Source organism: Patella vulgata, chromosome 1, assembly GCF_932274485.2.
Source record: "Patella vulgata chromosome 1, xgPatVulg1.2, whole genome shotgun sequence".
Lineage (NCBI taxonomy): Eukaryota > Metazoa > Mollusca > Gastropoda > Patellidae > Patella > Patella vulgata.
In genome coordinates this window covers 86766069-86793600 of record NC_065879.2, presented here as the reverse complement: position 1 = coordinate 86793600, position 27532 = coordinate 86766069, and the positions used below count along the sequence as shown (strand labels likewise).

Here is a 27532-nt window from a genome sequence, read left to right as displayed (position 1 = left end):
AATGCTTGTAAATTGGACACTCATTATGAAAATTGAATGGTCAGCTTTAAACTAGACACAAGTACAAATTAGATGATTTTTGGTGATAATAAATGATTTTTACAAATTTTTTAAGCAAAGATTTGATATTGAACGAATGTGAAAGAAATTAATGCTAAATACTCTCTCTCTCTCATTTAAATTAAAGGGCCCATGGCTCTATGCTTTGACGCCTTACAATAAACCAAAATGGTTTGAACTCACATACTTGTAATATGAATGCAGGGTCACGGTGGCTAAGTGGGTAAGATGCTGGTTCGCTAGCTTGGAGGTCGGGTGTTCGATCCCTGCATTGGCCCCTTTCTCAGTGATGCATGAGAGAGGGCCTGACAAGGACAGCTGTCTTAGTCGTTCGGATGGGATGAAAAACCGAGGTCCCGTGTACACATTGGCGTGCACATAAAAGATCCCTTGACAGCTGGAATTCGATATATTGGTAGGCCTGTGGCGCCGCTGTCTGGGCAAAATTTTCCTCGTAGCCCACTGTATGGCATGTGCCCATCTTCATTAGCCCAGTTCAGAGCAGAACAGTAGGATGTTAAACCCCATTTCATTTCATGTAATATGAATGTAAATCACATTATATACATTCAATTTTTAAAATGATTATGTTTGGTGAAATACATGAACCACTCCAAACTGAATGGCAGTCTTTCGCATCTGCTTAGTTCATCCTTATTATTTCTCTTTCTTCATTACAAATGGTACTGATTATAAAATGTTCATTGGATATTGGGATCCCATATTTTCACGGCAAGATAACAACATCAATATAGATTGAAATGGAACAACATTGAAATCTAATCTGTGTTTTTAATTTCGAATATAATGGACAATATTGTGTTATAGGTTAAGCTCATTGAACTGGGAATCTATCAAAACAGCTGAGCTGAAAACTCAGTGTCAATAGTCCATGATTTAAAGAAAGCCGTCTAAAACAGATTCACATTGAGACCAAATGAATCATGTTCTGTATATTACTGTTCAAGTCATTCCCTAGTGGATCTGATCATCCAAAATCCAAAATTTAAAGAGAACAGTTTGAAAACATTTCATAATTTGCCACACAAAAATAAATAATGTATTTTGCTTAACCCTTAACCGGTCGATGTCATTTTGACGTCATGACGTCAAGTGGTCAGACTAAATAAAGGCTGACGTGAAATATTTTGTATGCCTAATTCAATTGACTACTGCTGAATAATTATAAGTGATAGACTCTTGACACAAATAAAAAAGTTGAAGGGGATAAGTTAATCTATAATTTGCAAATCATTCTAAATCCTTTTCATCAGAAATATCGTCCTCAGAGTCGGTGTCATCGATATAATCCGAGTTGGAATAATTCATAAATATTTCAACCACTTCGAGCGTCTTTAACGTTCCTGACATTGTTAAATTATGTTTTTCGTCAAAAAATGCTGAACAAAGACATGTTTTTCTCAATGCCCTTGACAAGACAAGTTTCTGTCTGACATGCATGCCTGACCATATCAATTAAATATGGAACTAAATACTCAAATGCGGCTTATAAAAAAGGTTCTTGCTGTGGTAAAGTCGACTGTGACCACTTAGCTGTATAACGTTGTGGTGATTACAACAATGACCGGTTACAGGTTAAGTCATTCCTGAGCTGATCATCAACCTAAACAGGGGTGGATTGGTAGCTTTGGACATTCGTACCAACTAATTTACTTAGGTCCCTGTCGCTTTCACACAACCAACTCATAGATCATTTATCTCCTCGGAGTTCGGCAATTATATTTATGTCTAATATACTCTTCCATATGGTTTCGTTAAGATATTCAAGAGTAACTGTTCTTATAATCAACTGGTTTCGGGACTAACGTATGGTTCAATTTCATTTCAATTATTCAAAAAGGGGTCGTTAGCAGTGGGAAGAAACCTGGGAAAACCCACGAGATTGGAAGGCGACCCTACTCCTTGTCACGTACAACCGGGGAATCAAAACCCTACCAGTTGACTCAATGGCAGGCCGTATGATACAGCGCGCGCGTGCTAACCATTCGGCCATCCAACCCCCTGTTTTCCATAAAACACTTGAGTTTATCTTAATTATACCTTTCAGTGGACGTAATCTTTTTATATCTGAAATTGTTCACACCTGAAAACTAAGTCCTGTTTTGTGTTAGTAAGTAATTAGTAGTTGTGGTGTTAATAAGAATAAGAAGATTAATGTGCCAACACGAACACAACACGAACACACAACATGCAGTTAATACACTAAATATTGACATTTGCATACAGAATAATTTTCAGTATCAAGCATAGCAAGCATATTGCCAAGCAAAGACATTTAAAAACCAGTAATAATAAAGCCATTATTGCACTAATAATTACTGGTACTGATAATGGCATTATTGCAATCATAATAATATCGTCATTTATAAAGATCGTTAAATACTGAAGACCAGTTTCTAAGCAGATGTTGGTTGTTATATTCACTGATTATTTACAGATCAGGGTTTTGAGATAAGAACGTTTTGAGCTGTGATTTAAAATGGCCCACTGACATTTATTCTTTCAATACTTTAACTATGTTTCAAACATTTCATTTTACTAGAATATAATTTCCATATTTGTTCAGTTTTATCCTATTTTACACAAATCTCTTAAGATAAGGTTAAAGTTTAAGCAGGGGTGAGATGTACTCCTTTTCTAGGAAAACCCTTAAATTGTTTTACTCATTTTACATAAAAAAAATGTGGATAAACTGCAGCATCCCCCCCCACACCCACATTTCTCTAGGTAAAAGTGTAAACATGGGTAAAACACTTTCATTTACCAAATACCTCACTTTCATGCATATCTAGATTTTATCTATATAACTATATATAACGCTAGCTCTCATGTCAAAAGGTAACACCTTGTAACTCATGTTTTTCTTATTTTGAGAAAACAATGGAAAACGTAATGAATGAATATTAAAATCCAGCTTATCCATTGATTTGACTATTGAGTTACTAGGTTTTTCTGTGGCATACTAGGCAAATGAAGGAAGTTTCTAGGTTGCGTCATGGGTGTAATTGCTTACAAAATGAAAAGATCGAATATACACTAGTAACTACAAATTTGGTCCTAATCTTGATAAAAAAAGTGAGTTACTAGGTGTTGCCTTTTGACGGGAGCTGCTTGAAAGTTTAAAGATACATACACTGTAACTTGGGTATCATTTAATCTTGTGTATCTAGCACTAATTTCTTTCTCATTCATTCAATATCAAATCTTTGTTTAAAAATTTATAAAAATCAATTATACATCAATAATTGTTGATTGTTGATTTTTGAACTGTGATCGAGAAATTAAATACTTGTAAACTGGACACTCATTATCAAAATTGAATGGTCAGAATTAAACTGGATACAAGTACAAATTAGATGATTTTTGGTGATTTTAAACGATTTTTACAAGATTTTAAACAAAGATTTGATATTGAATAAATGTGAAAGAAATTAGTGCTAAATACACAAGATTAAATGATACCTGGGTTACAGTGATATCATCATGCTTAAATATCATGCATATATTTCACTATTATGCTTAAAGCACAACGAAATAAACTTTATTACCATCAATACACTGGCGGTCTCTATATGGCTGATGTTGGCATCCATTGCCTAAATCAGTGAGACCATTTCTATCTTTAAATACAAGCGCTTCACCATTACTGATGGATGTCATGCCACCACCCGCCTTATAGCGAAACAGTGTGTCTTAAGTTCTGGTGTCCTATTTACAGTTGTGCTTTAAGCAAACTAAATCTACTATCATATGATGATTATCATGCCCCATTTGAAAACAATGAGTAAATGTATGCTACATCATATTTGCTTTCCATGATTTGGCAAACTCTACTGCAAAAGATCGGCTTCAAGACCAGATGTGGGAAATACACATTTTCTGACAGCTTTCTGTTAATATTCATGATCAACATGTAACGAAAATATTTTTCATTGGAACTGAAAAGCAAATATGTGATTCGACATTTATTCATTATTGTCAAATAGTTTTGCGACAAGTACCTCGAACACCTGTAGTCATTGGTCGCTGTTTTCTTTGTGGTGATCTGACAGTCTCTCTTTGTAAAAGTCGCTTCTGGGAAGATGACGAAGAAGAATGTCGAGATCTTTCACTACCGGTCTCGGGACCACGTTGACTTTGCTTGATCTTTGGTGGAGGTTCCGTTTTTTCCCTTTTCAAGGGTTGAGGTTGTGAGGATGGTCTGTGGACTTCCCGCGGTCTACTCCTTACTGTTGCTTTAGACTGCTCTTGTTTGGGTTGGACAGCAGCTGGTGCTGCACGTGAGCTTCTCACTGACGATTTTCTTGGAGTTGTGGTTGATTTTTCAGAGGCTCTTGAACCTCTGCGCATTGGTTCTTTGTAAATATTTTGTTGTGATTTTAGGGGCTTGGGCTTTTCTTCTTGGATGCTTTTCTCCTCCTCCTTAATTTCAGTCTTCTCAACTTTTTCTGTAGACTTTGCTGTGCAATCTTCTTTAGATTCTGGCGTTGAGGCTTCACCTCTTTTCAAAATATCCTCTGAGGATTCTTTCTGATTCTTATCCTTTCCCCGCACTTCATCCTCATCAATTTCTGTTGTTTGAATTATTTTTTGCTCAGTTTCCATTGAAGGCTCTGGAGACTTTGTAGGCTCTGGTGTCGGATCTCGTACTGGAGTAGGATGTCTGTCTTGACCTCTCTCATCATGTTCTTCAACTTTTCGAGAATGTTTTTCAAACATCTTTTTCGTAAAGTCCTCTTTTTCTTCCCCTTCATTTTTTTGAATTTGTTTTGGTTTTGTTGGTTTCTGTTCAGTTTCTGTCTGAGAACCCATAGAAGTCTTTTCTGCACCGTCTTTTTCAGCGGCTTTCAACCTTTCTCTCTCAGTTTCTTCTACCTTCTCTCTTTCTGCCACTTGAGACTTTTCTCGTTCTTCAATTTCTGCTTTCTCTCTTTCTGCAGCTTCGGCCTTCTCTTTTTCAGAAGCTTCAGCCTTTTCCCGTTCTGCAGCTTCTTTCTCTTTTTCTGCAGCTTCGATCTTTTCCCTCTCTGCAGCTTCTATCTTTTCCCTCTCTGCAGCTTCAGTCTTTTCCTTCTCTGCAGCTTCAATCATTTCCCTCTCTGCAGCTTCAGCCTTTTCCTTCTCTTCAGCGTCAACCTTTTCCCTCTCTGCAGTTTCAGCCTTTTCCCTCTCTGCAGCTTCAGCCCTTTCCCTCTCTGCAGCTTCAGCCTTTTCCTTTTCTGCTGCTTCTGCCTTATTCTTTTCTTCTACCTCAGCCTTTTCTTTTTCTTCTGCTTCCCTCTTTGCTTTTTCTGATTCATTTTTATTTGAGGCCTCAATATCATTAGTTCCTTCTGCATCATCTTCCCATATATAGGGACGCTCGATTAATTCTATTTCTCCTTGGTTATTTTCCTCATTCAGTTTGCTTACAGTTTGTTCTTCAGTGTCATTATTTTCTGGTTTACCATCCTCATTAGAATTCTTAATTGTATCTTCTTCATCTTTCTGTTGATATGTGGTGGAAATAGGAGGTTGACCAGCAGGAAGATTGTCATTATTCTCAAAATTAGAAATTGCACCAGTTGTGTCAGAATGAGGATCTTCATGGTCATCTGTTTTGTGGTTGTCTTGATAACTGCCAATAGAGTCGTCATTATGAGACTCCTCTGAATGTTGAGGACTTTGAGAATAATCTACAGAGTCGTGCTGTGGACTATTTTCAGTATCCTTTTCTGTGGTTGGATCACACTCACTTGAATGTTGAGGACTTTCTTTTGATAAATCCTTTTCAGTTTCTACTTCCTGCTCTTCAACTTTGGATCCAACTTCCTCTTCATCACTGTCCCTTGTATCTAAATCTTTAGTAGGTGTTGGAGATAATGGTTTTACTACGGCTACATTAGTTTGATCACTTTGCTCATTTTCTTCAACTTCCTCCTTCTGGGAGTCTTCTTCTTTACGGTTTGGAATGACTGATTCTTCTTTTTGTTCATTGGTTGAGCTTGTGCATAATCCATCATCATCAGCCTGTTCATCATGGTGAGTGGTTACATTTTTCTGATTTTCTATTGAAGAAGAATTTTCGTTGTCATAAACATGCGTATCTTCAGCATAAGGAGTCTCATTTTCATGTTTTGATGAGTTACCATCAACATGATCAGGTTCTTTGTCTTGTTGTTCATCAACCTGGGAATCCTCTAAATGAGGTGAAGCTTCTTCCTGTTGTTCTTTTGAGGAAGATGCACTGTCATCAACATGTACACTCTCGGACTGATGTGCGGCTTGTTCCTGATCTTCATCCTTTTCTTTTGGTTCATGGGAAGAAGATTCACTCTCATCAACCTGAATATCGTCTGCGGTTTGAGGCTTCTCCTCATGATTATGGGCAACACCTTCGTCATCATGACTCCCTTCATCCTCATGATGTTCCTTGTTATCGTCCTTGGTAACTTTTGGTGGGGTTTCATCTCCATGTGTTTTTGTAGCATCTTCTGAATCATTACTTGATTCTGGAGGATTGGTTGCTTTGGTCTCATCTATATTATCACCAGATTCTTCTGTGTCTGGGGAAATTACTAATGTTGTCACATCAGAATCATGTTCTTTGGTAATTGCAGAGGTAGTAGTGTCTTCCTTATTGGACTCTGTTGTTTCATTCCTTTCTTTGTCAGAAGATTTTGACTCTTCGCTAGATTCTTTTAAAGAATTTCGGGCATCTAATTCCTCAAAATCCGAATCTTCCCTTACATCAGTTACCTTTGATTGCCCTTTTTCTGGTGTGGAGGAAAGGGTTGTATTGCCTTCCTCGGCAACACCTTGATCAATCTTAACAGAAGTTTCATCCTGAGTAGTTTCGCTTTCTATATTCTTAGATTCATTTTCAGGAGATTCTGTTGAAGTATTATTTTCATTGCTTTCAGCAGCCGAGGTAGGATTTTCATTGATTTTATCTAGATCATTTTCAGTCTCTGATGGTTTTCCCTGCTCTTCATGTTGATCAGAAACATCGTCATTTTTAATTTCGCTTTCTTGATCATTATGTTTTTCGGGCACATTTTCATCCTCAGAATTTTTTTCGTTGCTTTTATCACCTACATTATCAATATTATGATCGACACTTTGTTCAGGATCATCCTTAGAATTTACTGTCAAATTATGCGTGTTTGGATTTGAAACATCTCCATTTTGACTTTCATCCTTTTGGCTCTGAATATCATTATCACTATTATGGGTACCGATTTTCATATTGTCAGTTTTGTCACTACTGATCAGTTTGTCACTCTCGGAGTTATCCAACTTGTCAGAGTTATCCAACTTGTTGGATTTGTCAGAGTTATCCAACTTGTTGGAGTTATCCAACTTGTCGGAGTTATCCAACTTAAGGACACTGACGTCTCCATTGTGATTTACTGTCTCCATTTTGGTTGTTTCTGAGCAATCGTTTTTAAATTAAAGTTCAAATTGCTTGTGTTTAAAATTATTGACAAAAAGAATTGAAAACTTTTTAATCGGGGTGCATGCGAAGCCACAACACTCTGTGTCCTTACTTACCGGTTTTTTTTTTATGCGCGTAAAACTGCACGTGCGTGCACACTGAAAATCGTTCTCACCCTTCCTTTTATGTATAATCCCAGACTTCTCTCTCTAAAGACTAATGTCCTGAACTGCTAAAGAGTGCAAAAAAAAGAACAGCCAACAGTTAGACACAAGACACAATTTTTGTTAGATTTTTTGTTATTGGTTGGTATTAATTCCTGTTGCCTAGCAACCTCTGTCAACAAACTAATCAAGCCTAAGACAAACTTGGGTTATTTTTGGAAGACCATTGTTAATTAATTATTATCATACACTAGACCTAATAAATGAATTTCCGCCAAGCTAATTCGAAGACAAATGAGAGAGAGAGAGAGAGAGAGAGAGGGAGAGAGAGAGAGAGAGAGGGAGAGAGAGACTAGAGAGAGAGAGAGAGAGGGAGAGAGAGACTAGAGAGAGAGAGAGAGAGGGAGAGAGAGACTAGAGAGAGAGAGAGACTAGAGAGAGAGAGAGAGAGAGAGAGAGAGAGAGAGACTAGAGAGAGAGAGAGAGAGAGAGACTAGAGAGAGAGAGAGAGAGAGAGGGGGAGAGAGAGAGAGAGAGAGAGAGAGAGAGGGGGAGAGGGAGAGAGAGAGAGAGAGAGGGAGAGAGAGAGAGAGAGAGAGAGGGAGAGAGAGAGAGAGAGAGAGGAAATTGGAATAACCTAGGAAATATATAGGATTAAAACATGATGATTATTTAAGTGTAAAATTATACAGGAGAGAGAGAGAGAGAGAGAGAGAGGGAGAGAGAGAGAGAGAGAGAGAGAGAGAGAGGAAATTGGAATAACCTAGGAAATATATAGGATTAAAACATGATGATTATTTAAGTGTAAAATTATACAGGAGAGAGAGAGAGAGAGAGAGACTAGAGAGAGAGAGAGAGAGAGGCTAGAGAGAGAGACTAGAGAGAGAGACTAGAGAGAGAGGCTAGAGAGAGAAAGAGAGAGAGAGACGAGAGAGACTAGAGAGACTAGAGGGAGAGACTAGAGAGAGAGAGAGAGAGAGAGAGACTAGAGAGACTAGAGAGAGAGGCTAGAGAGAGAGAGAGAGAGAGAGAGACTAGAGAGACTAGAGAAAGAGAGAGACTAGAGAGAGAGAGAGGTCATTTTGGGATTAACATATGGTTCAATTTTATTTCAACAATTCGCTTGCATGAAGGGGTATTTAGCAGTGGGAGGAAACCAGAGGATTCAGAGAAAACCCACGAGGATGGACAGGCGACCCTACTCGGTGTCTGTAAAATTAAAAGAAAAGCTACAGATTTGTGTCATAGAAAATAAAAAAAACAAAAACACTGGAAATTGTGGTTACACTTTTGAAAACGTTTAAAATTTATAATTACTTGCAGAAAAGATGCTGCAGATGTTATCAGAATTCTGGTTTGAAATTTACCGTAACTTTTTGAAAAATTTGAAACTTGGCATAATCCAAAAATTAAATTTTTTTATTAAAAACATTCTTAAAAAGCAATTTTCTAATTAGGGAAAACACAACTATGGATGTTGCTGTCCTTAAATTTTTAACAATTTCAAAATATATTTGAGGCCAAGCACTTTGAAATTGCACATAGATAAAAAATTTTCAGGAAACAAGTAATCTATAAGTGGCATTTAGCGATTGGAAAACACATTAACAGAACACAGTTTTTATGGTAAACAATCACTGGTTTTATTCTGAAAGCACGACGTTTCGACAAGTATCCTTTTATTGTTTTCAAGCACAATTATATATTGAAATCATGTTTACTAAATGTAATTGCGCTTGATAACGATAAGAGGATACTTGTTGGAAATTTGCGTGCTTTTAGAATAAAACCAGTGATTGTTTCCCATAAAAATTGTGTTTTAGAAAAGAAGTTTTTGTTTTCTGTCATTCTCCTAATTATTTGCATATCTGCACATAGTTATGAATTTTATACACCTTTACTTGCTGTCATGCTATTTTATTTTATCTGTTAATAGGTCGACGCGTAGGTTTATCTCAAGTGCAATACACCCTTAATCGCTATTATGTTATTTTATCTTATCTGTTAATTGGTCAACGTGTAGGTTTATCTAAGTGCAAACTTTTTCATATCCTTTTAATGTCAATCAATTTAAATCAACCTACATCATTTTTAAATGTTTAAAGAAGCATTATGTAAGAGAAAATCTGTCTATTGCAGGTCTTTATTTTGGCTTCAAACTTTCCAACCAAGACCGTGTCTCAATTATCATTTTAAATTGTTCAAATCTCACAGGTGTTCAAATCTCCCAGGTGTTCAAATCCCACAGGTGTTCAAATCCATTTAAAACTCTGCCATCCGATTGTCTAGAGAGTTGATTATGGGTTTGTCAGGTGAATAGAGAGAGAGAGAGGGTTTAACATCCACTCGAAACAAACTAGACATGATTCAATTTTATTTCATTAATTCGCTTGCACGTAGGGGTCTTTAGCAGTGGGAGGAAACCGGAGGACCTGGAGAAAACCCACGAGGTTGGACAGGCGACCCTACTCCTTGTCGCGTAACCGGGGAATCGAAACCCCACCAGTTGACTCAATGACAGACCTTATGATACAGCGCGCACATGCTAACCATTCGGCCATCCAAATTATATAATAATTTATATAATATTTGAAGCCAAAATAAAAATTTAGCTTCTACATAATGCATCTTTAAAATATCTAATATAGTTTTATTACATCCTTTAAAAAATGAGCACAAAATGTCGCTTATTAAACATATATTATGCAAGAGCTAAATCTGCCTTTTGCAAGTCTTTATTTAGGCTTCGGATGTTATAGAAATTATTAATTAGATCTTTATTTAGGCTTCGGATGTCAAAGAAAATATTAATTAGACCTTTATTTACACAACAAGCTCAAAATCAACTCTGTAGACCCACGGATGGCATGGATACAGTTTGGATTTAAATCAATAATATGGTTTTATTAGGTCCTTTAAACAAAGAGCACAAACTGTTGTTTATTTAACATGATGGTATTATTGATCAAAGTTTAAGTTCTATCACGATTTTATTATTTGGTAGAAAGAAAAAACAGTGGATGCGCTATATGTGAGATTAAAATAATATTAGAAATATTCTTGGAATGACATTGATTTTTCTAGCATCAAGAAATAAATTCAACTTGAGGACAGGTGAGTAAAAAGAATAGATATATCTGAATATATTAAAAACATGGTGGAAATATTGAATAGAATGATGATGATGATGACGATGATGATGATGATGACGACGATGACGATTGAGATGAATAGAATGATGATTGTTGATGACGATGCATACAGATGCTGTTGCTGCATACAAATGATGATGATGATGATGATGATGCATAAACATGAAGATAGTGAAGATGCATTCAGATGAAAATGATGATATGAAAATAACAAAGATGGTGACGATAATGATGATGATGAATAAACACGATGGAGATGAAAATAATGATGGTGATGATGATGATGATGATGATAAAGAAGATGATGATTTCAAAAAGAATGTACTTCAGTATTCTCAAATAAATCTCTTGTCCAGTAAGCTCCATAATAATTTCATAATTGAACAGACAAGTCAATATTCTACAACCAGACCTTGAAACTGAAACCATTATTATTATACTGAGTGATGTCTTTTTGTCTTGGTATAAATCCATTAATCAGAATTAAGGTTGTCTTATTATCACTAATTAATGGTGCTAATTACTGGATATTAGCAGATCATTTCTCAACCTTTCCTCATCCTCATTAACACCCAGAACTATTTCAAGAATAATAGGCAAGTTTGTTTTTCTTGACAAAAACTAGGTCTATCGGGACTAACATATGGTTCAATTTTATTTCAATAATTCGTTTGTGCCTAGCAGTGGGAGGAAATCAGTTTTTTCTAGGGTTTTACTTCTTTTGTAAATGAGAGAGAGAGAGAGAGACAGAGGAGAGAGAGAGAGAGAGAGAAAGAGAGAGAGAGAGAGCGAGAGTTAAACATCCACTTGACACAAACTAGATCATTTCGGGACTTTAATATAGTTCAATTTTATTTAAATAATTCGCTTGCACAAGGGGTCTTTAGCAGTGGGAGGAAACCGGAGGACCCGGAGAAAACCCACGAGGTTGCACAGGTGCCCCTACTCCTTGTCATGTATAACCGGGGAACTGAAGAATAAAGGATAAGGCTTTGAATATAGTTTGATGATTGTAAACCAACTTTTGATTCGGAAAAAAACCCCAAATGAATGGTGACAATAAAATGATTTGAGAAAGATGGAAAAAATTGTCTGTTCATTCAGTATACAGTTTATGCCCCTCATTTTACATAAAAAATAACTTTGTTAGTCTCAAATTTAACCCTATAAATACAGAGGTGATGTTAATCTGCCAGGTTACATTTCATTCTTAACATTTTGTTGACAGAGGTTTCTAAGAATAATTATTTTTAAAATAAAAACATCCCTTTTGTCAATTATGAACTAATCCATTTGTTAGATAACATTATGTTGATTAGAAAAGTTCATTATTCACTATGGGTGTTTAAAATTTTGATTAGTGTTCTTTTATTAATTTTCAATTAAACATATAATAATTTTAAAAATCGAGGCATTTTTACTCATCAGATAAAACAACCAATGCAAAATAATAATTATAAGAATTAATGTTTTCTTTAGTGAAATTAATTCAAAATAAATTTAAGTACTTTTCGGAACATTAGGCGCACATATTTGACCTCTCGTGCCCAAAAATATAGTAGATCTTAAATTTATGATTTGTCAATAAAAATGCCTCTTTATTACCAGAGAAAGAACCTTAATAAAACTTTAAACATGGAGAAAAAACCTAATTAAGACTAAAAAACCTTATTAAGACTAAAAAAACCTTATTAAGACTATAAACATTGAGAAAGAACCTTATTAATTAATTATATAGTTAGAATTAATGAATTATTTGACATCAAGGACAAATCACAGTTTTTTTAAAAAAAAAAATTAAAAAAATGTGTCCCATACAATTAATAAATTAACTGACATTAAGAACAAGGTTTTTAAACAAAATAAAAAAAACTATCCCATACAATAAATAAATTATTTGAGGACAAAGTTTTTAAACAAAATAAAAAAAACTGTCCAATACAATAAATAAATTAATTGACAATAAGGACAAAACACACTTTTAAACAAAATAAAAAATACTCCCATAACCAGATCATTAATAAGCTGAAGAAGAGAAAGTGGGTATACATGTCCACCCCATAACCGGTCATTATTTGTTATAAAAACTCATAAAAATATCTCTAAAAGCATTAAGCATTGCCTTGTTCGGGGTTAATGAAATTAAAGCTAATTAAGCTATCATATTCCCATTAAGTTCATACACAGAAAATTTTAAGGATTCATTTTAGAATAGGGAATCGTAAGGGCTCGGTGAGTAAGACGTTGGCACGCTAAGCTGGAAGTTTCGTGTTTGATTCCTGCGTTGGCCGAGAAAGTTCATCAGGATATTCCTGGCTTGGTTCCCCCTTGTCAATGGTGAAGGATGGAGGGCCTGGCAAGGGACAACGTATAGTTTTTTGGTTGGGACGACAAACCAAGGTTCTGTGTGTACATTGGTGTGCACATAAAAGATCCCTTGGCAGTTGGAATTTGATACAAGAATAGGTTGTACCGCCGCCGTTGTCTGGGCAAAATTTCTCTCATAGCACACTGCATGGTGTATGCCTGTCTTCATTATCCCAGTCAGAGCAGAACTGTAGGACGTTAAACCCCATTTCATTTCATTTCTGCATGCACGAAATTGGCATTTTACTTCAAACATTAAAATAATTAGAACATGGTGAACAAAAGGTTAAAAATATGGAACCCGCTTTTACTATGGGAACACAGTCAGCACCAACTCACAACCGCATGCCTACAGAAATAATCTTTTCTTTTTTCGCATACGTTTCATGATAAAAACTTTTGTGTTTATTAATCATTAACAGGTGCTAAGATTTGTTTTAGAAATCTAATTCTAGAAAGCTCTAACAGGTTAAAAAAAACTAAAAAACTTTGTAAAGTGGTATGTTTTTGACATTATAAAATCATTAACATTTGTTTTAGAAATCTAATTCTAACAGGGTTAAAAACTAAAAGCTTGACAAAAACGATCAAAAGTCAATTCGAAAAAATGTATTTCAAATGATTGAAATATAATTCCTTTAAAATAAATATTATGCACACAAATTTTAATCCATAATTTCTTTGAAATATGAAACCCAAAAGGGATTATTATATCAAGGCCACACGAATTTGATTTTATGTTTTTGGGATCTGGACATCTACTTGAATCAACATGGAAAATGTTTTATTTAAAACTTTTGAGAGAGAGAGAGAAATGGGGTTTAACGTCCACTCGACACAAACTAGGTCACCCTGGGACTAACATATGGTTCAATTTTATTTCAATCATTTGCTTGCACATTGGGGTCTTTAGCAGTGGGAGGAAACCTACAACCAGGTAATTGAAACTACCCCAGTTGACTAAATGACAGACCTTATGATACATTGCGCACGTGCTAACCATTTGGTCATCCACTCCTCCTAAAACTTTTGAACTTCACAACCAAATACTTTTGGTTTTTAAAGAAGACTTTTTCCAGAAGATATAAGAAGGGAAATTTTTACACAGGTTTTCCCGGAGAACAATTTTTATAGAGGTGTTCTTGAAGAACGATTTTTACAGGTGTTCCCGTAGAACAATTTTTACAGGTGTTCATTCTCGAAGAACAATTGTTACAGGTGTTCTTGAAGAACAATTTTTATAGGTGTTCCCAAAAAACAATTTGTACAGATGCTTATTCTCGAAAAACAATTTTTACAGGTGTTCGTTCTGAAGAACAATTTTTACAGGTGTTCATCCCCAAAGAACAATTTTTACAGGTAATCCCAAAGAACAGAGGATTGAATTGGTATGGCCTAATAATTGATAAAACAGGTTTCTATTAGCACGAAAAAAAAGTTAATAATTTCAACACCAAGCTTAAGTGACACACAACTCATGTAATGCATTAACAAGACGTTGCCTCGTTAACCTAGAGGTCCTGTGTCCACTCCCTATGCGTAGGCCGAGAAAGTTCATCATGATTTAACAATAATAAATATCTTAAGATACAGTTTAATAAAGTTAGTATAAAACCTATATTACTGGGTCCTTTTTCCTAAAAAATATTAACTAATATATTTCAAGAATCCTGCTATTTCATTGGTTTCAAGAGCTAAAATTTGTACAAGGTCTATAATTCTCAACCAATGAAATGACTGCATCTTTAAAAAATTTTAGTTGAAATTTTTATGAATCGGGACCCTGGCCTATAAGTAGTAAATGCAAAATCAAAATACAAGTGCATAGGTAACTCAAACCTAAAAATCTAAGTGACTCTACATGTACGTAAGCTGAAAGCAATTCTAAAATTCTTTTTAAAAAATAACTAATTTTAGTATTAATCGTGGGAGTAAATCTAAAAAAGGGAGAGACAAAAAATAAAAAAAATTAAACAAATGATAAAGAAAATCCTACCTTGTCCGTCTTGCTTTTCATAAGTTTTCTCTTTGTTGTTTTTTTCTTCTGATCGAGCACTAGTTTGATTATCTTCTATTTCTTCATTTTCATGCGTTTTCGAATTCTGAAAAGGAATACAAAAATTATGAATTTTCAGTATAGTCTTTCAGAATTTTATATATGTTTTTAACTTGATACAATTAATAACTTAAACATACATTATGTAAGAGCTAAATCTGTCTATTTCAGGTCTTTCTTTAGGCCTGAATTGTTATCTAAATTATTAATTAGACATTAATTAACTTATCCAGACCATAATCAACTCTCAATGGCATCGGATTTCTCCAATATTGAATAGATTAGAACAGTTCAGCCATATCTTGATTTAAGCTAAAAATTGAAGAGCAAGACCTAGCTTCGAACAACCGATACGGTGGTTGAAATTATTGCACACGTTTTGTCAAACCTTCAAAGGCTAATATCTTTGCTCACAATAGAGTAACTTGAATGAAATTTTCAAATTATTCATTTTACATTATCTATTTTCAAACTATTATAGCAAGAATGGCTAGCTGTTTATCTAAATCTTACATAATGTATCTTAAATCAACCTAAAGTAGCCTACTGCTGTGTTATAGGGTACTGAACCCCACAAACTAGAGTTTTAAATGAAATCAGATTTAATGTCCTACAGTTCGGCCCTAACTGGGCATACCCCATACAGTGTTTTAAGACTGAAATTTTACCCGGACAGTGGCACTACGGCTGAATGGTTAATGCATCCTCGTTGGATCATAAAGTCTGTCATTGAGTCAAGCGGTCACCTGTCCAACCTCATGGGTTTCCCTGGGTCCTTCAGTTCCCTCCCTTTGCTCAAGACCTTTACGCGCAAGCGAATTAACAAAAAAATTGAACCATATGTTAGTCCCAAAATGACCTAGTTTTTATAGAGTGGATGTTAAACCCAAGTTCTCTCTCTCTTAATTCTGAATGTCTAATGTCCTCACTAAATCCCATTACTCATAGTGACTCTCTAAAATATTAACTTGTTAGTATCAAAATAAATTAAGTTTTAACATATTTTCTTTTCATTCCTAACTGTTACAACTTCTCGGTTTCCACTATCCACACGAAATCATTTTCAGATGTGGCTTCCCCTTGTCAGTGTTGCAGGATGGAGGGCCTGACAAGAACAGCTGTCTAGCCGTTCGGATGGGACGAAAAATCGAGGTCTCATGTGTACATAGGAGTGCACGTAAAAGATCCTTTGGCAGTTGGAATTCAATATAGAGTTGGCCATGGTTCAGCTGCCCGGTCAAAATTTCCCTTATAGAACAATGTATGGCGTATACCCGTCTTTGTTAGCCAAGTCGGAGCAGAACAGTAGGACGTTAAACCCCATTTCATTTCATTTCCATACAAAATCATTTCATCTGTCTCTAAAAGTACCCCAATTCATTTCATTTCATTTCCACACAAAATCAATTCATCCATCTCTAAAAGTACGCAATTTCATTTCCACACAAAATCATTTCATCCGTCTCTAAAAGTACCCCATTTCATTTCATTTCCACACAATATCACTTCATCCGTCTCTAAAAGTATCCTCAGTTTTGAGTGTGTAAGGTCCAGTATGAGTGTAGCAATAATGTAATGGCTACCTTCTCTACGGGTAAATATTTGATAAACAATGACTCTTGAGTATATCGAGTATCTTGAGTATTTACTCTAACACTGACATAAGTAGGCCTATATAATATATTTACAAAGGCCAACTCAATTTAATTTTTAGTTCTTTGGGAACTTGATAATATAATTTATTGACTCTTGATCAATCACAGTAAGGAACTATCTGAACCACTGTGATATGTTTTCAAAGAAAAACCAATATCCAGTAGTCAGGTGGAGTTTGAGAAGAGCTCAAAATTATTGGCAAAATAAAATTTCTCCAAATGACAAAATATAAGAAGAGAGAGAAACATGCACTAGGATCTGGAAGAGTTGTTATATTGCCCACGTTCTGGTTGGTGTGAGAGATTAGCCAATAAAACAGTCTGTTGTGGCAAGTTTTTGGTGTGCGGTGCACGGAAATATGGGTATCCCACTCGAAACATCAACACTCGACACAAACTAGGTCATTTCGAGACTAACATGTGGTTCAATTTTATTTCAACAATTCGCTTGCGAATAGGGGTCTTTAGCATTGGGAGGAATCCAGAGGACCCGGAGAAAACCCACGATATTAACTGGATTTGAATACATTTTCTGATGGATGATTTAATGGCAAAATGGATAATCAAGACTTTGTTTTTTATCATAAAGTAATAATGATCGAGGCTAGGCTTAAAATTCAATAGCTAATATCTCGGTTCAGGGTTGATCAGTTTGACTGAAATTTTCAGCAAATTCCCTTTACTTTATCTAGTTTATAACTATTATGTGAGAACTGCCAGCTCTTTATCTAATCTCCCATAGTACCCCCTTAATCAGAGCAAGATGAAACATGTTTGATTTTCAAGGACTATGGCGAAACAGCAACAAAAGCAAAACTCAGTGCTTTATGGTGGCTGTTAGCGGCCATTCAAATGTCATCTAAATCGTCGCCAACCGAAATCAACCTGCCAACACGACAAAATAACCCGAGGATCGTCTCCTTAATTTCGTCGACTTGTCGGGTCAATTCTGTCGACTTGTCGCGTCAACTTATTCACAACCCGACAAGTCAACAAAATACAATTATTTCGACTTGTCGTGCGGCGACTCAGCAAATGCGCAAGCTCGAGTTTGACTTCCGAGGAGACAAGTCGAAATAATTGTATTTTGTCAACTTGTCGACTTGTCGGGTTGTGACAGAATAGACCCGACAAGTCGACGAAATGAAGGCGACGATTGTCGGGTTATTTTGTCGTGTTGGCGGGTTGATTTCATCGACTTGTCGGCTTGTGAATAAGTCGAAGGCGACACGTCGACAGATTTGACCCAACAAGTCGACGAAATGAAGGCGACGATCGTCGGGTTATTTTGTTGTGTCGGCGGGTTGATTTTGTTGACTTGTCGCAATGTCGCCTTCAACTTATTCACAACCCGACAAGTCGACGAAATACAATTATTTCGACTTGTCGTGCGGCGACTTGTCGCCTTGGAAGTTAATCTGTGCGCATGCAAGTTATCCTATCAGCAAATGCGCAAGCTCGAGTTTGACTTCCGAGGCGACAAGTCGCCGCACGACAAGTCGAAATAATTGTATTTTGTCGACTTGTCAGGTTGTGAATAAGTTGAAGGCGACAAGTCGACAGAATTGACCCGACAAGTCGACGAAATGAAGGCGTCGATCGTCGGGTTATTTTGTCGTGTTGGAGGGTTGATTTTGTCGACTTGTCGCCTTCTTCACAAGGTGACGATTTAGATTCATTTGAATGGCCGCTAACAGCCACCATAGTGCTTTGCATGCTTACTGATGTTTTCTATTTTTTTTGGACCAAACAAATATTTTAGAGACTGTCCTGTGTGTACCGGTACTAGAAATAATGGTTGTTTGATTTATATAATTGAATGAATATGGTATTGGTTTCTAGAACAATGTTTGATATATTAGTCATTATAGACATAAGATATTGAATATTAACAAACCTATAACAGGTATTTACTTATCAGTATTTACTTGTCAGAATTTACATGAAAAGAAATGAAATGGAGTTTTAATGTTCTACTGTCAATATTTACTTGAGGTGATAAGAGTGAGAGAGAGAGGGAGAGAGAGAGACTAGAGAGAGAGAGAGAGACTAGAGAGAGAGAGAGACTAGAGAGAGTGAGAGAGTGAGAGAGAGAGTGAGAGAGAGAGACTAGAGAGAGAGAGAGACTAGAGAGAGAGAGAGAGACTAGAGAGAGTGAGAGAGTGAGAGAGAGAGTGAGAGAGGGAGACTAGAGAGAAACTAGAGAGAGAGAGGGAGAAGAGGAGAGAGAGAGACTAGAGAGAGAGAGAGAAAGAGAGTGAGAGAGAGAAAAAGAGAGAGAGAGGGAGAGAGAAGAGGAGAGAGAGAGACTAGAGAGAGAGAGAGAGAGAGTGAGAGAGAGAGTGAGAGAGAGACTAGAGAGAGAGAGAGAGAGAGACTAGAGAGAGAGAGAGAGAGAGAGAGAGAGAGAGGTTTAATGTCTACTCCCATTCTGATTAAAACACAGATCCAATTTCGTTTCATTTTTATAGTTCAAAATTTCGATTTTACTTGTCTTTACTACACTTGGATCTGGAAGTGTTTATTTTATTTTAGTAATTCGCGCGTACAGGTCTTTACTCTTGCGAGGAAACTTGAAGAGACAGAGAAGCCCACGAGGTTGGACAGGCGACCCTACTCCTTGTCACTTACAAATGGGGGATCGAAACCATGCCAGTTGACTCAATCACAGACCTGATGATAAGATAAGATTTTATTGTATCATTGCAGCCACCAAGTTGATCATTTATGGATGTACAATGTGATATAATAAGTAAGACCAGTTATCAACCCTAGGCTCCTTGACACAATACAGCACTTAATTCCTAGAAAATCTCCATATTGACCAGTGATATTAAGGTTAAAGTATTCAATTATTGGATAAAGTGTTTTATTGTACAGGCTATACACTGTATAAATACTGCTCTAGTTATTAGGCCAAGGATAAAAAAATACTTATGTTTACCGCTACTTGGCCCAAAAAAATAAAGGGTAGGTGCCACCGCGAATCGGGATCCCTGAGAAGAAAGTGTTTACGGCTATTTAGCCACATAAAAAAAAAAGGGTAGGTAGGTCGGTTGGAAATTTTTTAACTTTTTTTTCTGTTGGGTTTGTATTATTTATTTCCCATCATTTCTAGCTAATGCTAGGTTTCCAATATCACGATTCCCGGTTTCCTCCCACTGCTAAAGACCTCTACGTGCAAGCGAATTATTGAAATAAAATTAAAAACCATATGTTAGTACCAAAATGACCTAGTTTGTGTCGAGTGGACGTTAAACTCCTTTCTCTCTCTCTCTCTCTCACTATCACGATTCACGCTACGATTGAAATTGTGGTCTAAATAATGGAGTAATCATGGTGAACCTATCAGGTCTTATCATATATTGTGGCCATTCGTAGCAATTGTGTTGGTCGTATCGAAACGTATCCGAACATATATGCACGTACCAGATCGTGGACTCAACAGATTTTGGTTCCAAAAAATAGGGTGGTTTAGGTAACCATAAAAACAGGTATCCTTTATTTTGGCCTTATCACCATGCCTATTTTAGCATACATATGAAAGTCAATCTGAATACCTATAAATGACTTAGACCAATCAATAAAAATTACCATTATGAAAGACTTAAAGGGGCATTATGTAAAATTTAGATAAAGAGCTGAAGTTCTTGCTATAATAGTTAAAAAATAGATAATGAAAACAGAATATGCTGAAAATTTCAGTCAAATTTCTTCACTCTGAACCAAGATGTTAGCGATTCAATTTTAGGCTTGTCTCGAACGTCATTACTAACTATAGTGTGATAATAAACAAAGTCTTGATCATCCATTTTTACATTAAATTATCCATTACAAAATATATTCAAATCCACTAAATATCGCAGGCTAGCGATGGCATCGAGAGTTGATTATGGTTTGGATAAGTTAATTAATGTCTAATTAATAATTTAGGCAACATTTCAGGCCTAAAGAAAGGCCTGCAATAGGCAGATTTAGTTCTTGAATAACGCATATCTAATCACAACCGACAAAATAATAATAATAAAAACAAAACATTTTTTGTCTACTTTAAGGTACTTAAGAAAATGGCTATACCCCCTTTAACATACAAATTAACTTCATATATAAAATTCTATGGATTACCTAAAAAGCACTTAGGCCAAGCAAAACAAATTACTATTATGTGAATATCTATACTATTCAAAAAAAGTAGGGGATATTTGATTTTGGGGGCATAATACTAAAATATGCAAATGACTACGAAAAAAGTCACTATAGAACCTAACAGAAGAAACATTTCCAGTTACATGTGACGCCCAAACGCACCAATAGCTACCGCATGAAATGCAGGTGATGCTTGGGATCATCATGGGGGTCCAACCCAAGATTTGCACGACTCTGACTTTGAATGTTACAGTCATTGTGGCATTGAATTCCAGGGTGGAAACATCAGTTTAATTGTTTTAGTGACCAGAAAACCAATTTTGATATGCGTCGGCTTACCCAAAATGAAAGGTTACGTGCCCTTGGCATGCTACAGATCGGCACAACACAGGCGGTTGTGGCGCGGACGATGAATGTTTCTCAGTCTGTCATAAGCAGGCTATGGTCCAGATACCGTGATACACAATCTGTACAGGACAGACCACGCTCAGGTCGACCAAGGGCGACAACTCAAGCCCAGGATCGATTTATCCGTTCCTTGGCCTTGAGAAATCGTGTCATCACAGCAAATCAGATCAGCGCTCGTCTTCAAACAGACACTGGTGTGAGAGTGAGTGGCCAGACGATTCGGAATCGACTACATAGGGGTCACCTTCGCGCCCGACGTCCTCGCGTGATCCCTTGTTTGAGAGATCATCACATTCAGGCAAGACGTCGTTGGTGTAGGGATCGTCAACACTGGGATAATCGACGCTGGAGCAATGTGATGTTTTCAGATGAGTCAAGGTTCACTGTTGATTTTTTGGACAGACGTAGGAGGGTGTGGCGTCGTCGAAACGAGCGCTTCCAAGACGTTAACGTCATCAGACATGATCGATTTGGGGGTGGTTCTGTTATGGTGTGGGGAGGCATCACTGTTGCTGGAAGAACGACTTTACATGTTGTTGCAGGGCGTGTTACAGGCCAGTACTACCGGGACAACATCTTGGCAGTCCATGTTGTGCCGTTCGCACGACGTCATGGCCGCCGTTTCATCTTCCAGGATGACAACGCAAGATGTCACAGGGCCAGGATCGTTACAGGTTACCTCCAACAACAGAACATCACCACATTACCTTGGCCAGCACTGAGTCCAGACCTCTCCCCCATCGAGCATGTCTGGGACATGCTTGGACAGAGGTTACGTCAACGTCAACAACGTCCTGCCAATGTCCAAGAACTTGCTGCTGCGTTGCAACAGGAGTGGGACAATCTGGACCAAAATGACCTCAGACGTCTCATTAGGAGTATGCCACGTCGGATCAATGCTTGTTTGGCAAACAGAGGAGGATTTACCCGTTACTGACTTGGTTGTGATGCTGTGGTAACTTTGCTGTTTGACCCCGGGTATCATTTTACCCTTATAATGGTCAGTCTGTGCCTTACTTAGTCTAACGATCATTTGGAATAAATCGATGAATGTGAACTTCATTTCATTTTGTCATTTGTTTCTTCGTCAGTTTCATTAGGTGACTTTAATAACACTTAAAAATCAAATATCCCCTACTTTTTTTGAATAGTATATAAAGGACTTAAGCCAAGTAATAAAAATTACTATTTTGTGATTGTCTATAAAGGGCTTAGGCCAAGCAATAAAAATTACTATTATGAATAGAAAGGGATTTAGGCCAAGCAATAAAAATTACTATTATGAATAGAAAAGGGATTTAGCTTCAGATTAAATGAAAGTGGATCATTTATTGTGTACAGAACAGAGATTTTATTTGAGTCACTTTCACCAGTTATTATCCAGCTTAAGCTCAAAATATCTAGCCGAAAATATGATGGCCAGTCAATTTTATTGCCCAGTAATTTGTGAATCAAGAAGATAAAGTTAGAAATAATTGAAAATCAAAAGGTTTAAACAGTATTTAATTTTGAAAGTGTTATTGTATAATTTAAAGGCATAAAAAATAGGATTAAAAAACAAGCCAAGGAAGCTTATATTACATGTAATTTGCTTGCTAGACAGTATTTTACAGCTTTATGCAAGATATACAATAGGCTATGAGCAATATTTCAAACATACATTATGCAAGAGCTAAATCTGCCTATGACAGGTCTTTCATTATGCCTGAAATGTTATATAAATTATTAATTAGACATTAATTAACTTATCCAGACCATAATCAACTCTCGAATCCATCGCTAGCCTGCGATATTAAGCGGATTGGAATACATTTTTTGAAAAATAATTAAATGTAAATATAGATAAGCGAGACATTGTTTTTTATAATACCGACTTTAGTAATGATGATCGAAGATAACCTAAAATTCAAAAGCTAATATCTCGGTTCAGAGTGGAGCAATTTGACAGAAATTTTCAGCATATTCTATTTACGTTATCTATTTTTTTTAACTATTATAGCGAGAACTGTCAACTCTTTTTCTAATCTCCCATAATGCCTCTTTAAATGTTTATGCCTAATTTTTAAACTTATGAACAATTATGTGAAGCGCCAAAGAGCAGTATTACATACTGGAGGTCACAGAGCGCTATGTAAGAAGGTTATTTTACTATCTATTTTAAATGGTTGTGCAAGATAATACGCCTACTATTACACTATATAACCAATCCTTGACTGTATCGTAACTACAGATAACATTACCTAAACAGATCATACTTGACTCAGTGACAACTGACTCATAGGGTTATTTTGACACAACATGTCACTTAATGTCAATGTTTTTAATTTCTTGGTATTCAAGGGGCCTATATATTAAACATACATTATGCAAGAGCTAAATCTGCCTATTGCAGGTCTTTCTTTAGGCCTGACATGTTATACAAATTATTAATTAGACATTTATTGACTTATCAAGACCATAATCAATTCTTGATGCCATCGTCAGCCTGCGATATTTAGTGGATTTGAATACATTTTGTGATGGATAATTTGACGCAAAAATGGATAATTGAGACTTTGTTTATTTACGCACCAAAGTTACTAATGACGTTCGCGACTTGTCTAAAACTGAATTGCTAATATCTTGGTTTAGAGTGAAGCAATTTGACTGAAATTTTCAGCATATTCTCTTTTCATTATCTATTTTTTAACTACTATAGCGAGAACTGTCAGCTCTTATCCAATCTTACCTAATGCCTCTTTAAGTTTTATGAGTTGTTGTTTTTATTAGTAAGTATACTATAAACAAGTAAACAATATCAAGAATGCAGTAAAACTTAATAGTACTTATATCACGTATAACAGTCATGTCCTAGCAGGCGTTACTTTAATTCAGTTGAAATCAAATGACGCATATCCCCTTTAAGTTTTATGAGTTGTTGTTTTGATGTATGTTTTTATTAGTAAGTATACTATAAACAATTAAACGATATGAAGTATGTAGTAAAACGTAATAGTACTTATATCATGTATAAAAGTCATGTCCTGTTTATTTACTTATATAGTGTTGGATTAGTCGAGACTCTTACAATGAGATATAACTGGTGTTAAAGGAGGAGAGACTCACAGAGAGAGAGAGAGAGAGAGAGAGAGAGAGAGAGAGAGAGAAATGGGGTTTATTGTCCACTCAACACGAACTAGGTTCAATTTTATTATTTCAATAATTCACTTGTGCGTAGGGGTCTTTAGCCGTAGGAGGAAACTGGAGGACCCAGAGAAAACCCATGAGGTTGGACGTTGGGGTTTAACGCCCACTCAACACAGACTAGGTAATTTCACGATTAACATATGGTTCCAACTTATTTTAATAATTCGCTTGTGGGTAGGGATCTTTATCAGTGGCAGGAAACCGGTGGACTCGAAGAAAACCCATGAGGATGGACAGGCGACCATACTCCTGGTCAGGTACACATGGGGGATCGAAACCATACCAGTTGACTCAATGACAGACCTTATGATACAACGCGCATGTGTTAACCATCCCCCCCCCCCACCATTAAGTCTAGGAGATCACCCAAGAATCTGATAATGTCAGAAGCTCTCAGATAACATTTCTGCTCATTTAAATGCAAACCTGTAGATTTTGGATTTTATCTTAGTTAAAATTTCGTGAAACAGGCCCCAGGTCACAATTCTATGGAAAATAATTATTGCCTATTACTGAGCGACGTTTCGACTAGGCTTCTCTAGTCATTGTATTCCATAAAATTGTGACCTGTATATTCCAGTTCCATTACTAAATGTCATTGAAACAATCTTTGGTTATAGATACATTATGTACCAAAACAAGACCTTAACTTTGAAACAACCATTTTCGACTTTTGTCAACACATCTTATTTTGATACATGGACTTTTGACGACATTTGTGCAAGGTCTAATCCATGTAAAAATGCTATATGAAGATTCTATTCGTTTGAAGACAAAGGCACCATGGATTAAATGGTGATTGACTCTGATATTGACCGAATGGAAAGAGAATTTAATTGTGTACAACATTCTTATTGATCATAATAACCGATTTCCATTATATTTTTACTACATGTACATGCCAGAGAGAGAGAGAGAAAGAGAAAGAGAGAGAGAGAGAGAGAAAGAGAGAGAGAGAGAGAAATGGGTTTATCGTCCACTCGACACAAACTAGGTCATTTCGGGAATAACATGGTTCAATTTTATTTCAATAATTTCCTTGCACGTAGGGGTCGTTAGCAGTGGGAGGAAACCGGAGGACCCAGAGAAAACCCATGAGGTTGGACAGATGGACCTACTCCTTGCCACGTACAACCTTCAATATGTACATGCAGTTAATTAAAGATATATTTCATAAGATTTAGATATAGAGCTAGCTGTTCTTGCTATAATAGTTCAAAAATAGATCATGCAAAATGAATAAATTGAAAATTTCTTTCAAATTACTTTATTCTGAAGGAAGTTATCACATTTGGAGTTTTGAAAAGATGTGTGCATTAGTTATTCATAGTTGAAACATCTGTACTTGTTATTCGAGACTTAGCCTCACTTTTCCATTTTTAAATTAAATCATTAAATGGCCGAAGCATTCTAATCCATTTAAATATCTACCAACCGATGGTCCAGAGAGTTAATTATAGGCCTGTCGTGTAAATAAATGTTTAAATAATAATCTATATAACAATTGACGCCAAAATAAAGACCTGCCGGTTTAATCGCGCAATGCCCCCCAATCAAAAAGTGTTTTGGCAGAGAAGTGTGAAAACTTAAGTAAACATTATAGACTGTATCATTATTATCAAATAATTAATGGTTAACTATGTTAAAAATACATTATATATCTATTAAACATGCATTATTTGATACATTAAACATACATTATGCAAGAGCTAAATCTGCCTACTGCAGGTCTTTCTTTAGGCCTGCTAGCCTGGAGGTCGGGTGTTCGATCCCTGCATTGGCCGAGAAAGTTCATCTAGATTTTCCGGCGTGGTTTCCCCTTGTCGGTGATGCAGGACGGAGGGCCTGACAAGGACAGCTGTCTAGTCGTTCGGATGGGACGAAAAACGAGGTCCTGTGTACATATTGGCGTGCACGTAAAAGATCCCTTGGCAGTTGGAATTCGATATAAGAGTAGGCCAGAGCGCCGCTGCCCGGGCAAAATTTCCCTCATAGCACACTGTATGGCGTATGCCCGTCTTCATTAGCCCAGTTTAGGAGCAGAACAGTAGGATGTTAAACCCCATTTCATTTCATTTCATTTCTTTAGGCCTGAAATGTTTTCTAAATTATTAATTAGACATTAATTAACTTATTCAGACCATAATCAACTCTCAATGTCATGGCTAGCCTGCAATATTTACTGGATTAGAACCTGATCTGCTCCTCAACACTCATTGATGATTAAATCAAAAAATGGATAATTGAGACTATGTTTTTTTATCGTACCGACTTAAATAATGATGATCGAGGTTAGGCCCAAAATTCAATCGCTAAATTCTCAGTTCAGAGTGGATCAATTTGACTGAGATTTTCAGCAAATTCAGTTTACATTATGTAGTTTTTAACTATTATAGTGAGAACTGTCAACTCTTTATCTAATCTTCCATAATGTATCTTTAACTAGTTGTGAGATTGGGAGGTGCTCATAGGACCTCGCTTCATCTAAATATGGCACTGTTCATGTCCAATGGTTCTTTGTAATCAAAAATATTCTTAAAAAAGTCAAATACTTTGGAGTGTCCTAACAAATGTTTCTGATATTAATATAAACATTTTATTTCAGCTCAAGAGAAGATGGACAACCTACAAAAAAAACCTGAAAATCAATTTTTTAGCCGAGAGTATAAAAACCCTACAATAATGTATCTTTAATGAATAAAATATATGAGATAAGTTCATGTGTTATCGGTAAACAAGTATTTTAAAGGAGCTAAGTCGCTAATATTTGGGACCTAGAAAATGACACAAATGGGTCGCACCGCATACAGTAAAATATGAATGTATGTAAATGGATTTACATTCAATCGTTTCTGTTTTTACTGTAATTTCTAATCAGTTAGGTTCGGCGACATACGCCA

At 36.2% G+C, this 27532-nt stretch overlaps 1 protein-coding gene across 2 annotated transcripts in view; it reads right to left on the bottom strand.

The window, feature by feature from the left end:
* LOC126808848 (myb-like protein X) overlaps window positions 1-27532 on the bottom strand; it is a 45564-nt gene that overhangs the window by 11164 nt on the left and 6868 nt on the right. The window contains exon 2 of one of the 2 annotated variants that reach the window (XM_056098704.1): window positions 15178-15283. In XM_056098704.1, the coding sequence (XP_055954679.1) occupies window positions 15178-15283 (106 nt within the window). Of the gene's footprint in view, window positions 1-4082; window positions 7349-15177; window positions 15284-27532 lie in introns of those variants that run through there. The other variant, XM_050533876.2, reaches the window with a different exon arrangement.